Source organism: Dermacentor silvarum, chromosome 8 (genome assembly GCF_013339745.2).
Source record: "Dermacentor silvarum isolate Dsil-2018 chromosome 8, BIME_Dsil_1.4, whole genome shotgun sequence".
Lineage (NCBI taxonomy): Eukaryota > Metazoa > Arthropoda > Arachnida > Ixodida > Ixodidae > Dermacentor > Dermacentor silvarum.
In genome coordinates this window covers 74516173-74531200 of record NC_051161.1, presented here as the reverse complement: position 1 = coordinate 74531200, position 15028 = coordinate 74516173, and the positions used below count along the sequence as shown (strand labels likewise).

Sequence of the window (15028 nt, the reverse complement as noted above, 5' to 3'; positions counted from 1 at the left end):
GAAAAAAAAACTTTCCTGCAATTGTTTTTTTGTTGATATAAAAAACTTTTGTTGCGTGCACAATTGTGCACATCGCGCCTCAATGGCAACCTTTCAGCTTTTGTTAGGAGTAAGGCTTTATACTGTTCGAAACTGCTTGTTTCGGGTAATTTGCTTGTGCAAATAAAACATTTTTTGGAAAGAGTTGAGCCCTACGACGCAGGATTTCAGATTTTGGTATGAAATTCGTAAAAGCAGTCGTTTGCAGCACACAAGCAAAGAAAGACTTTACACTTGAAACAGCAAACTCAGGACCTCGAAGTGCATCCATGGTTCTTGCATCGTTGAGCGAAGTCTTACTTTCCAAAATTTGTCAGGTGTAGGGTCCCTCGGACTGTTAACATCCGTCACATAGAGCATGGCCCTGAGTTTGAAAAACCGCTTGCATGACATCATGTCAGCAATTGTGGGAACCTTTGCATCCTTTTGCCAAAAGATCCGTATTCATGGGTACTTCAGGACTGCCATTCGCATCATTATTCCGAAGAATACCTTTATTTCATCAGCTGTGGTCTGCAGCTTAACTTCGTTTTGTTGCAAAGCATAAATGTTAGTGAATTTGGCTAGCTCGCTAAAGATTTCTTGTCTAAAATACTTCAGAAAGTACTGAAGAGGCTCTAGCGAAGCAGTCGCTTCTTGGTGACTGAATGTGCAATCAGTGCTTGTAGGTGTAAAATCTTGTCAATCCACTTCACTTATGCTTTCTTTCTGCGCTTAGTTTGAGGTGGCTGGGGTGGCGCGGGCTTTTCGTCCTCGCTGTCCTTGTCAGCAGTACCTGTTGCCGGTTGTTAGCTCTTTTGAGGCTGTGTTAGGGCGGATTACAAAAACAAACAAACCAGAATTACACAATGAGTGGTATTGCTGCAGAATTTTCGAGAAACGCAGAATTCTTGAGAAACGGACACTTACTGTTATGTTTAGTCTCATCCAGCTCATCGTCCGAGAAGTCGCCATCCGACACATTTCCGTTGGCAGTGTTTAGTAAAAATTGCTCAGCTGATGTCTTCACTACTCTTCTTCTTGAGCGGGAGTGATCTTTGAGACCTACAAGACGCAAAACATGCGCTATGAATCAATACAACACGCATAAGTTGCGTAAGCAACCTCCTTATGTTTATTAGGATTGTGGCATTGAGGCGCGTTGTACACGTTTGTGTATGCTTATATATTTCTCTTCTTAACACGAGACTTGCTCCAGCTAAGCTAAATAAATATTATCAGCAAACATCAGAAGCCTAAATGAGCAACTTACAATAAGTATTATTTGCTATTAAAACCGTATAATGGCACTATAAGAGACTTTTTGGGGGTACTCACGTGCCGACCCGTAGAACACGGAGGCGTCCATCTTGAATGATTGTTTGTGCTTGAGCTTCGCTATCCAAAGCGAGATGGCGCTAGGTGTTCACGTGTGATGCGTTTACGAAACTGCGGAAGGCATCCAAATTCCCCACGGAGGCTTTCACTTGAACTCACGGGCGATTCAAATTTGTGTACACAAACGTAGCCACTGCCGCTGAAGAGGATATTTACGAGGCGCACACGCCGTGGCAACATGTGCGGCCACTGCAGCTGCAACACACAACAAAAAGTTTGGACGTGGGATGTCTGTACACACAGTCCTTGAATTGTAACAGCATGAGCACTGCACGTCTTGACATCGCAGCAAATTAGATGGCCAGCATTCAAAACTTCTTCGCCTTCGATTAGACAATGGATCCTTTTTTCATAGGTTTCAAGGTGTCCCATAATCGCTCCTATAGATAGCTGCTTTGTAAAAGGCAGCGGCATTCTGCAGCCGATGAGAATAAAGTCTGAAAAATAAGAATACACTCGGTGTGCTATGAAGCAGCGCAGTCGAGAATTCTGTTACTCTCTCTGTCTGCCATCATGGATCACCTTGCGTGCCACCTATAGGACCATGTGCATTGTGAATAGCAGTGCCAATCTTGAATGCCAAAAGCCATAGCTTGTTGCGTGCGATCAAAGCTCACAGGAAGCAGAGTTACAGTAAACGAGTCAACTAAATCTGCAGCTGGATAGAGGAAGGTGGTGGGAAGGGGCACTGGCCTCCCCACTATTATAGTTTTCTCACAACAGCTCTGCCATGGGGGCTGGGGTCTTGGGGGCTGAGACAGATGGTGTTCCACCGAGTTCAGAAACGACTTCAGGTTAGCCGCATGCTGAGAGGTTTTGGTGCGCTTGTAGGTCAGCAGCCCGGCTTTGTGGCGTTGTGCAGATGCGGTTAGTTCTGCCGACAAGGGAGGCGACCGCCGATCTTTTCTGGTTTGTCGGGTGCACCGTATTAAAATGCAGATACAGTTAAACCTGGATACAGTTAAACCTGCTTATAACGAACCTCCATATAACGAATTCCTGGATATAATGAAGTTTTTCTATTCCCCGCCATTACTCCATAGAAGCACATGTATTTGAGACCTCTACGTAACGAAGTGGAAGCGGGAGACCCCCTCGATATAACGAATTTTCCCCGCCGACAACCTAGAGATTTCGCCCCAAATTTTGTCATTTTTGCGCGAGCAGCAACCGGAAGCACCTTCTCCGCCGCGACGGAGTGCGAAGCGAGCGCACGTGTGCGTGCAGCGTGTGCGAGGCGGGCCTGCATCCCTCGACCCGGCGATCTTGCCGCCGCGGGTGTGACCTTTCCCCCTCCCTTCATTCAAACCTGATCCTGCCGCTTGCTGCAGCTGGCCTAGCCCGCCGAGCCGGTACTCTCCTTTTCCAGTTGATGTTGCTGACGTGCTGGCAGACGCTGCGACACATCACACTCAGTGAGCGCACACGCGCTGTCAAACGCTGGCGGCGTGTGGAAGCGCCGCTGCAGAAGCGAGCGAAGTGACCTTTGCGCTGTTGTCTATCGCTTCAACGCAAACTGAGCGCCGAGAAAACACAGCACGCACAAAGCTACGAGCCGCCGGCGCACCTACACTGCCTAGACTCTGCCCCAACGCAGATCACTTTCAAGATAAGGCCCGCCCGCCGCCGCGCAGTACGCATTTGATGCCGGAGTACAGTACCACGGCCGCTTTTTTTTTTTTTTTTTTTCTACCCGGCGGCCGTGACAGTACAACGCCGCCCGCTACCCCCCCCCCCCCCTACCCCCGCTCCCTCGCCGGTGCCTCGAGCGCAACGGAAGAAGGCGCGCTTCCTCCCTGCTTTTCTTTCGTGCGCGCGCGAGATTTGGACGCGGTCGTCGGCTCCCCCCGCACGTCACTCGCACATACAGCATACGGCGCGCGGCGACTGCGTTATCGCCCTTGCGGAACATCGATGAGCCAAAACCAATTTTAGGGCCACAACGCGTCATAGACACCATCTTTAGATAGCAAATACGGATCTCAAGGGCCATACTTTTGCTGGCAGAAACCGAAAATACGTCATAGTTGTCGCCCCCTGCACTTTGGGCGGCCAATGCCATCTCCAAGCCACCAAGCCAAGCGACATGAAAAGTCAAAATGGCCACTCGGGCCGGCGTGGGGTGGAAGTTCGCAACGTACGATGCGGGAACGGCCCCACAGTTGCGACGCAACAGCGGGGTTTCCAATGCATTGGGTTCTATAGGAGCTGTGCCGGGACCGGCCGAAAACGACGGAACAGCTGGGAAAACGCAGCACCCGGCAACGTAACAGTGGGGTTCTACTGTCGCGACGACGCCATCGTGATGCTCGCTCTTGGTTTCCGATGCCTCGCGCTTGTGCGAAACGGCACGCGTCCACGCATCCAGTACCTGGTGTGACATTCCAAGGATGAGTGCTTTGACGAAAACGCTCTACCAGCTCATAGAACATGAGCTGGTAGAGATCAGTTGTGAAATATGCCAGAAGATACAGTGGAATCTCGCTGATACGATCTTCAGGGGAACGGGAAAATAAAGCGTATCATCCGAAAATCATATCATCCAACGTATTATCCAACGAAATCGTATTATCAGGAAAAGAAAAAAAAACATTTGATCCCAAAAAACGTATTATGCAGAGTCGTATCAATGAGGTTCCACTGTAATGTTTAGTAGGATGAGCTTATTTTATTCTTTTTCTTTAGATTATGAACACACTAAACTTTTTGAGTCAGTTGCAATCGCCTAATATTGTTTTTTCAGATGCCGAAAATTTAGACGCGCTCGACTATTCAGACATAGTCACGATGCCACCATCAGTCTCCATATCTGTAATATATAACAATGACCGATATTTCAGACACTACACAGCGTACCATTCGAGCTTATGGATTATGCCTACACGACGCCATGAAAACTCGGGTGCCACTACAAGCAGAAAGAGCGATGTTTTTGTTTTGCTGTGTTGCCAGCACTTCCTGAAACGGAAAGAATGCGTGTGGTCTATTGCCTAATCTATGACAGTAGTTTCTGGCCGAGCCATCAGAACAAGCCAAGCCATGCTGGGGCTGGTGAGCTGGCACATAAGCGTGTATACCGTCATGTATGCCATAAGCGTGTATGTCTTGCACGTCCGACGTTTCTTGCTTATTGTAATAAATAGTAAATCAGCCTTACGCGACTTTGTTGTCTTCTGTCGTGAATTTTGTCACCCAGAATCATCACCTAGCTCTACGCTCGCTGTCTTTGTTGACCCGAGCCATGGTGAAGCAAGAGGAGTGCCACACAATGAAAGTGGAAAGCGTTCAAACTATGTGCAATTGCCAGGAGATGCAAATTTGGTGCAAACTTGGCCGTCAGAGGTCTGACGACCAAACACTGTGTTTGGACCTTGCTCGCACGGTGCTTTTTCTTTAATCTGTCTTTTTTTTTTTTCATTGAAAAGCTTGGATATTGTCAGCTGGAACACCCTATATAGCAACGGCATGACAGCGGCCGAAATACAGATTGCTGTCATCGCATGTGAGCATGTCCATACATCACAGCATTCACAAGCTTTCCTGGCCATTACCTAAATACTAGACACCTTCTCTGTCACTTCTCTCACACCAAAGCAAACTAACTTTTTGAGACGTTTGGTGCGTTTGTCACGTGCCAGTTTCTCGCATTCACCCTAGTGGCAGCTAGCACTTTGAGATGCTGTGTTAGACTGCATCGCCTTCGGGATCAGCCCACATTCCCCAGTCCTTTGTTCATAGCAACTTAATTCTGTGCGATATTCTGCCACCTTTCGAATCAGTCCAGGTTAAACAGGTTTTACCATTTCCTCGCTGAAGTACCGTATAGACTCGTGTAAGGGCCACACATATTTTTCACAATTTTAACGAGGTGAGGCCCTTGCATGGGAGCAGGTCATTTTGTGTTAATTTTTCGGACTATTGAGTATGAAATATGCCGTAACCCTCCGTGATCACCCACCACCACAAAAGCGAATGCTATCCTTTTCATAATGAATTTATTAATTGATTCATGCATGATGCACACTTGGCTACTTGTCTTCGCTATCACTGCCCCTGCTATTGTCGCCACACTATCACTCCTATGGAGGAACACAGAAGCTGGTCGTGGCCGCGTCCCGGGCGTCACAGGTCAAAGTGCAGCTCTCGGCATCTAGAAGTGGCATGTGAAAGTATGCGGATGCACGCGTGCACTGAATGCACTTGCTTCTCAGTTGGCATTTTTGTTTCAAATTTGGAGCTGCCAAGTTGCGGGTGTGGCCCTTACACGGGTTTACATGGTACAAATGTCATTGTCTTTTTATGATAGACCGCATGGCATAGGCATCGGTACGTACGATTGTACAACATTGAGTCGCAAATTACGTCATAATTGGTGTTTCTCTCACTTGCGTCCGACCAGTACTGGTGTTGAACCCAACAATAGGCATTTTGTAAACTTTTGTTGAATGACCAGAGTAGAAATCATGCAGTCACCAGCATACAATTGTTCTCACCTTAGTCATCTTGTTGTTGTCATCATACATCTATGCGTCACACACGAGTGCTCGCCTTACACAAACAATTTGGTCTACCTGGTAACACTTTCCAGAACCCCAAATGATGCTGGATAGCCAGGTACCTGCAAAAGTCTTCGCATAACATTGATTCCCACAGTGTATGGGATTCGCATAATTTTTATTATATAACAATTTAATTTCTCTATAAACATACAGCTTCATCATTATCAGCCTATTTTTATGTCCACTGCAGGACGAAGGCCTCTCCCTGCGATCTCCAATTGCCCCTGTCTTGCGCTAGCTGATTCCAACTTGTGCCTGCAACTTTCCTACCTTCATCACCCCACCTAGTTTTCTCCCGTCCTTGGCTGCGCTTCCCTTCTCTTGGTAACCATTCTGTAACTCTTATGGTCCACCAGTTATCCATCATACACTATACATGGCCTGCCCAGCTCCATTTTTTTCTCTTAATGTCTATTAGAATATCGGCTATCCCTGTTAGCTCTCTGATCCACACCGCTCTCTTCCCGTCAACGTTAGGCCTAACATTTTCCGTTCTATTACTCTTTGTGCGATCCTTAACTTGTTCTCGAGCTTCTTTGTTAACCTCCAAGTTTCTGTCATGTGTTAGCACTGAATGCAATGATTGTACACTTTTATTGCGATAGCAATTATATGGACACTCAAAAGCAGATTTCTGCCGTCGCCGTCGCCGTGAGGTTCCGTATGACGTCAATGGAGATGAAATCGTAGCCGCGCGCGCTTTCCCGGGGAGTGAACGCACGGCGGAGAACAAACGCGCGTTCTGTGCCGTGCTCCCTTAAGGGCTGCAGAAGTAGGCGTCTATTTCCTCCTTTACAATCACCATATATGTAGAGCAAACGCGCCTTCTTCCGACACGCGAGAGGCCGTGGGGGAGGGGAGGGGAGGGGAGGGGGAGGGAGGCGACGTTTAGCTGCGGCACCAAGTGCCTATTTATATCAGAGGCTCCGGCAACAGTCACCAACGCCGCACGCATTTTGAGCGAACGCGGGCAAAATGCCGACGGCGTCGACAACAGTTCTGCGTGTTGCCGGTGCTGCTGCATGTCCAAGTTTATACAGCTGATAAAGCTAATATCATTACTCCGTATAGCTCTCTACAAATTTGCTATCGCAATTGATGCTTCGCCTTTCAGGTGAAACTGCGACAACTTTTTCTTTCAATGACAGTGGTAAGCTCCCAGTCAGGATTTGACAATGCCTGCCGTGCGCACTGCATTATTCTTCTGCAAATTTCCTTCTCATGATCAGAGTCCCCTGTGTGTAATTGACCGAGATAAACGCACTCCTTTACAGACTCTAGAGGCTGATTGGCGATTGTGAATTCGTTATCCCTTGCTTCTTTTTTTGCCTTGCATTTTTGTCTTCTGCATAATAATCTTCAACCCCAATCTTACACTTTCTTGGTTAAGGTCCTGAATCATTTGTTGCAATTCGTGCCCATTGTTGCTGAACAGAACAATGTCACCTGCAAACCGAAGGTTGCTGAGATATTCGCCATTGATCCTCACTTCTAAGCCTTCCCAGTCTAAGAGCTTGACCCTGACCATACATACAGCTTAACCTTGCTTTAATAAAACTTCAAGGGAAGTATGAACACTTCCTTTTGTGGGCATTTCATTGGGGGGATCTCACTGGGCCATCCATATCATACTTTGCTGGAAAATGAAAGGTTAGTTTTGTCATCATGTCTTGGTGTCCAGCACTCTGTTACCTTTATCGTTATCCTTGCTCGTATTCATCATGAAGGCATCAATCACACAGCCATTGACAGCTATCAGAAGACAGAGGTGTAGAATACTATACCATTCAGTCATACTGACTTTTGCATGGATAGGACTGCCAGATGTACACAACTCTTTCTCCTAAACTGCTAGCTGACCTCCACTCATATTTTGCGCAGAGGTGCCATTTTACATGAAGTTTAGTTTAATACTACATTTTCTGGCATTATCCAACAGCTCCATGCACAACAAATTTGAATTGGGTGTCTTCTGTGGCGATGCCACTCGGAAAATGTTGATTGCACTGCAATTGAATGTTGACGCCATCTGTCAGGACTATGGCGAGCACCGTGTTATTGCCGTAGCTGTGACAAATAAGGCCACTGTTTTGTTGCAGCATAATTCAAAATTTTTGAATGGCATAGCTGTAAACAACGCCCACTTCGGATTTATTATAGACGAAACTGTTATACAAATCCTGCCAATGTGGTAATAAACTAAATGTTACGCAAATTGGTACCTCTGTGTGAAATATGGGCGGAGATCGGCCAGCAGTTTAGCAAGAAGAATCATGCACACCTGGCAATCCTATTAATACAGCAGTCAGTATACCAAATCTGTCAGGCTGGGTTTGTAGCAGTAGGAGTAGAGTGGTCTTAATTCCACATAAAACAGAGGAGCCGTTGCATCTGCGACACTGTTGCTTAAGCAGGCGCAAGACAAAAAATTGGCGGCGCACCCATCCTTTGGAGATACAGTATAGACCACTTATAACGTAACAGCTTTAGTGCAGGACCGGATACAGTACGGTCTTTTCAGATTCTCGTTAATTTTCCCATAGCACTCCATGTACACGCATACCGCATACAGTGCAGCCGTGTGAGACGAAATACCGGTTATAATCGGCTTCTGCAGGAAAATCTCGCTGACAAGGGCGGTAGCTAACACGCTTCTCAACGAGGTGTGCCCACCAATGGGAGAGCAGATCAACGAGGGCGATGCGGAGGAGGAGCATGAGACATGGAGCATGAGTCCAAGGGCGATTAAATCGTCGTCGCGCGCTGTATGTGCGAGTGAAAGCGCGCGGGGGATGCGCGCCTTCACGGAGAGCGAACGCACAGCGGAGAGCAAACGCGACTTCTATCGCGCAAAAGGCCGTGGGGTTATGGGAGAGAGGAGATTTTTTTTTTTCTTGTCCTTTTTTTTCTGAGAAATGAGGCTGGAAGATTTTTTTTTTTCTTGTCCTTTTTTTTCTGAGAAATGAGGCTGGAAATTCCCAGCACGGTGCAACTGGATACAAACCAAAACCCCGTTTTGTGGCGTTCGATGTTTACCACATAAGATGGTTGTATTGTAGTGGAGCTGACTTCATGACATGACTGCTGGCAACCTTAGACCTTTGCCCATTTTTCGTGCTAAGAAATTGGGTGCACGCTAGATTTCTAATCTGTTTATGAACTTTGATGTCACTTCTAAGTTAGTTTTGTACTTTGCACACAACAAAAGCGGGTGAGTGTTTGATTCGCGGGCATGCAAAAATCTGGCAAATCCTGCCAACTGAATCAGCGGTGTTTTTTTTTCTGTGTTAATGGCAACACTGTCTACAGATTAAGAATGTATTTGCAGCGTGCTAAAAAGCATTTCGGGACCCTTTTCAAGAGTTAACCTCAAACTGTTTAATCTTCTCAGGTTCACTCGTGTGGGGGTTTACCGGAAGACATCCAGGATGTGTGGACAGCGTGTGGTTCAGACCCAGGCTTGTGCTACACGTGGGACATGACATGCAACGACAACTTAGACTTTGGTAAAAAGGTCACTGCCCGCCTACGCTTTGACCGCATATATCTTCGACACTCGGAGCCAGCTCACTTATTGCCAGTTTCGTTCGAACTTATCGGACAGAAAAGACTGGAAACGGAACAGTGCTTCCCCAGTGACCACTGGGGTATTGCCGTCCAGTTTAGGTGTTTGTGACCCGGACGTGCTCTTTTTTTGTAAATACCTTATCTACTGGACAGTCAGTGAGAAAAACGCTTTACCAGCACCAGGGTCCTTTTACTTTCACACAAGCCACTCATGCAGTTGCCAGCACAATTGTATAGCACCAGGAACCATGCAACAAAGTATGGCACGAAGTGGCTGTGGCTGCTGTTTAACAATGTATGCTTACCTTTTAAAGCGAGCCAGTGCTCCACAGGGTTTCTTGCACACCACTGATACACAAAAGCAGAAAGAAAATAATTCAGGCAGCTCAGTCCTGAAGGAGGCTGTCTTTGGCATTTTACGTTGAGAACCATTGTGGTTGTTACTGGTGGTGTAGTTAATAATTTATCAAAGAAAACATGCTGTAGTAGAAAGCCTTGTACCTCGCTGTAAATGATGAAGTCCATCTTGACAATTTCATACTCTGTGGAAGTAGACAAGTGGCTCCACTTTCGTCACATTCTACCCCATGTACCTGGCCTAGGCATGTGGGTGTGCAGTCAGTGCATTAGACATGTCCTTGATGAATAATTGATATCCCGTAGTTTTACGATGTTGCAATATTTTCGTTGTGATGACTACGACGAAGAGTCTTAAACAGTGCTCTTGTGTGAAGTTCAGCAGCTGATGTGCACAAAAAGAAAAGGGCATACATTGAAAGACAAGACAGTGTTTCACTATACAGGCAAGGCAGACAAAAAAATTATATATTCTTGCAGAAAAGTCCTGTGAATGTATGGCAGAGCATAATTAAGCCAGTTACATTGGCAAAAATGGTGCCTATCTGTGAAAGATTGTTTATAAATGTAAAAGAAACCAAGAAACTGCCATAAGCACAAGTGCGTGTTAACTGCCGCGGCAGGCAAACTTTGTATCGTGTGAAGCAAGTCTAGCTTGACTGATGCACTTCAGCACGGGATCTTGTATGAACGTTTTGAATGTGTATGTTACCTGTGCAAGCAAATGATCTTTTGTAGACATTGCAACCCCCAGTATGCGGAAGCGTTTGTCATTGTCCTTTTGCTGTTGTATCTTGTGGAAGATGGCAGCAGTAAGCATTTGTGGTCAAGCATTGTACACATAGTATGTGTTAGGCTTTATATTTGTAAGCCATTGCATTGTGGGCTTTCGTCATCCTTATTTTTACCAGTGCAGTTCAAAGCTACAGTTCTTACAGGATTCAGATATCCAAGTTCTTTGTACTTGTCTGTTTGTGTTATTTTTTAATACGTTAGTTAGCATTAAGAGTGTTAGGATGAAAAAAATTGCCACAGAAATTTTTGTTTCACGTTTCATAGTTTCCTGTTGCTCTTGTTTTTTGCTCCTTCACTATGTGTGAAGCCATGTGTGTGCTTCACCATGTGTGTGCAGAAGTTTTACCATTTGATATTGATTTTACGGTATGCAGTGGTGACTGAATATTGTCACCAAATAATAACCGAGAAGAAATTGGTTGGAGTTCTTGTTTGCATTGATGAACTGAGTTGTAATGATGGCCCTTGCATTAACAAATATTTTAGGGGAAACTTGTTGGATATCGACATGTCTACACAATGCAAAAGACGAGGACTGAAGGAAGAACGCAACACAGCACCTGTGTTGTGTTCTTCCTTCAGTCCTTGTTTTTTGCGCTGTGCAGACATGTCGATGTTGAATCAGCAACTTGCCCAAGCTTCCACCTTGATGGATATACTGTATTTGCATGATTCTAACGCTCTCCTTCTTAAAATAAAAAGTGCATTAAAATTTGCATGCACGTTACAATCGTAACTAATTCTTCTCAAAATCGAAAATGAAATGATTCTTACTAACAAAAATAAAGGTTCAGTGCAAGGTAGCTATAGCCAGACTGCCATCGAATGGGCTTCTTTTTTGTTTCTTATGCTTTGGTTCGTGGTCGCCATTTTCCTGTTTGCTGTGCGTGTGGCATTTTTAATGCGTAGAGTGGAACTGAAGATGACTTTCTTTCCCCGGTAGACAGCGAAAAGGAGGTGTCGTTGTACTCCAAAAGCGACTAGCCGCTGAAATTAAGCTGTGTGCTTTGTATTTTCCATAAGGTGTTTCAACATGGTGCGCGTCGACTCAGGTTTCGCTGCTTAATGTGTGCGGTAGAATCGGCACCAAGTTAATTTTGAAAATATTTGCGCGGTAATATATAACTGCGCTTTACAATCGGGGGTGCAATAGAATTGGGCAAACACGATAGTAAGCATGCAACACCTAAAGGGGGAATGGCATACCGCGGTGGCAGCGCCAACGTTACCTTATTTTACAGCATTTCCTAGCGCGTCATGTGTTATCGCATTCACGATGAACTGCAGTGCGCAAGCCGTTGCTAGAACACTCTTGCAATCAAGCTGGTGGCACTAAATTGCAACGCTACCGAGAAAAAATTCAAGAGGTTTTCGACATTCCAGCAATGTGCGTACTCCCATGCTTTATGTTGTCTGCTTTCTTTACAAATCGATAATAAACTCGCCCGTTGAGCAGCATGAACTTCCCTAGCCCTTAGCACAGCATCCTTTGTCAAGGCATATCGCTGCCTTAGCTTCATAACCATTCTACAGTTAAACCTCGATATAACAAGTCGGTAAAGTGGGCAACTTGCTTCATAATATCGAAATTTTGTTATATTGAAATTTGACTTTAGGCAGTACAGTGGCTAATTAATTTTTCTTACACGGAACAGACCACAAAATTTTCTAAACTATCGGGCAATTGGAAGAACCAAACTTGAATTTAAAAAATATGAATTTTGTTGAATTTGAGGCGGTGACAAAGGATATGGTTTCATGCCGTGTTGACGATATCTTCACATCAGTGCTACGAAGCAATGCCAGCCACGTTTTTGCGTCCACTCCGCCCCTGTGGCTAATAGTGTCATTCGCAGTGGAACGATGCTATCATGAAAAGCGCCGCCAGCGAGGAGCTAATGCTTAGTCTGCTTCTCGCTTTAACGCACCTGCGAAACTTTAGATTACGCAACCTCCGGTACCAAATGTACGGGAAGACAACGGACATGATGCCACGCCATCCCGGCATGCCCCCTCTTTGCACAAGCGACAAATTACCTCTAAAACAGGGCACGTGGGCTGTGTATGCACTCAGCCGCGGTGACAGCCATGCACAGCCATGGCCGCGCGAGAAAATGAGACGGGTGCCTACCTGCCCCCACTTTCTGCCCCCTCTCTCCCGTCATGTGCACTTGATTGCGCTACTGCGAGCTCGCTCCCCTTTCCCCATGCTTCTTCCCCATCCTTCTCGGCTCCACCATCCCAAGCCACCATCCTTCTCGGCTCACCCTCGCATGCTTTCACTCACACCCAAAGCATGCAGCACATGATGCACAATGGGATCTTGTCACACTTGGACCTTACACAGAACATGACGCTGCTCGGCTTCGGCATTCACTCTTCGTCACGCGGTGCGCAGTTTGAGAGTTGCTTTCACAAGCAGCCGCTTGTAATTCAAGCATTTGACCATCTGCATCCGCGAAAGTTGCCATTTATTGTCTCTGTATTCCTTCACGGTGGTAATGAAATTTCATTAGTACATTAAAATCGTGTATACACACAGTTTGTTATATTGAGGTTCTAAATGTTTGCATGGTGCTCTATAAACAAGAAACCCGGTGGGGGTTGCTTAATGGCTATGGTGTTGGGCTGCTAAGTACGAGGTCGTGGGATCAAATGCCGGCCACAGCAGCCGTATGTCGATGGGGGCGAAATGCGAAAACACCCGTATACTTAGATTTAGGTGAACGTAAAAGAATCCCAGGTGGTCAAAATTCCAGAGTCTACCACTACGGCGTGCCTTTTAATCAGGTTGTGGTTTTGGCACATAAAACCGCATAATTTAATTTTTATAAGCAGGAAGTTATAAAAAGTTGCATTCTTCGTTATATAGAGAATTTTGCTATATTGAAGTTTGTGATGTCAAGGTTTAGCTGTAGTTTTTGTGTAGTTCTTGTTTTTTTCTGCATTGTAGGCCAGTGTATTATCGCTTCCCGACGAAAGCAGGTGACAGAAAGCATAAGCGGTATGAGCATTGCTGGAATGGCTAGACACTCTGCTTTTTTTCGAAGGTGCTGCAAGTTAGTGCCACCAGCTCAACCAGAAGAGTGGTCCGGGTATAACTCGCACGTCACAGCCAATAGGAAACACCCTAGTACATTTCCATGTGTACGCCTGCATCAGCTCGCGTTTGACGTCGACAACAGTCGTAAGAAAAGTGTTTTTCAGGTGCTGAAATGTCAATAAAGGGGAAAAACTGCGGTGAAGCACTCGAGTTTTCGATGTGCAAGAAGAATGCAAGGGCCAGCAGGCAAGCGTCTTACGGCGCCTGTGAATGTTGACGAATGTCAACGTAGAAGTGTACGCTGCAACGATGCAAGATTCCAACCATCCTTTTCCATCTATACCTGTAGATGAACTCGGAAGTACTTCAGTTTCTCCCTGCCCTTTGAATTAACGATCCCGTAATCTGAGCCGATTTTGTTGCTCACTTGCGCGAACCAAATGCATAAGGATGTCACTCCTATGAGTGTTTATGCTGTGTGCTTAAACTCGTGGTCATGTATCATAAATGGCCATTTCGTGTCAAAATATAATCACATTGGCTGGTCTCATGGTAAAACGTAAGAACAGGGGAAAAGAAAATCTGTACGGGTTCACTGAATTGTCTGTGCTAATCCAGCATTAACACTTTGAGGGTCACGTTTCCTCTTTTTCAAAAAGAGCATTGGGCAAGCATCTTGTAGTGATGCTTTGAGCCAATAAAAATATAGCAAGTATCATAAACGTAAATGGAGGTACGCAAAGCGAAGCTGAAGTGAACAAAAAGCTGAAGTTTTGGGGGGAGCCAGGAGGCAGAAACGAGGGGCAAATGAACTTAGTGCAATGAGGAAAGTTGCTGTTGGGGCCTCAAAACATGGCTCATGAGCTTTAGGGGGATTCCCAATGAGTGATCATGTTGAATGCCCGCAAATACAGGCGCTACAATGCCAACATTCACTTTACGTGGTGCACATGGCACATTCAGTGCTCTACCTCGCCGTGGAAGCACGGCTGCATCAAAAAAAGAGAAAATATTGTTTTTGGTGGATAGTCAAAATAAATATTTGAGCAACCAACACAAAAGTTTTTGTGTAAAATTATGAAACTGAAACCTAAGCCTTCGCAGTCCTTCACTATACCAGGTGTTTTTTTTAACACGAAAGTGTTTTATGCCGGGGTCCACCAAGACTTCACTGACATATTTCCGTCACGGAAATACGTCAGCTTACAATGTACACGAACATAATACAAAGAAAGAAACCAGAAGAAAAAGTTCCACAAACATGCAAATTTGGAAATCGAACCCACGACCT

General features: G+C 45.6%; 1 protein-coding gene across 3 annotated transcripts in view; it reads left to right on the top strand.

The window, feature by feature from the left end:
* The window catches only part of LOC119461461 (tyrosyl-DNA phosphodiesterase 2), a 43657-nt gene extending 28875 nt beyond the window's left edge, over positions 1-14782 (top strand). For all 3 annotated transcript variants that reach the window (XM_049672665.1, XM_037722780.2, XM_049672666.1), the window contains one exon: positions 9367-14782. In XM_049672665.1, the coding sequence (XP_049528622.1) occupies positions 9367-9651 (285 nt within the window). In that variant the 3' untranslated portion in view covers positions 9652-14782. The remainder of the gene's footprint in view (positions 1-9366) is intronic.
* Positions 14783-15028: the final 246 nt, after the last annotated feature.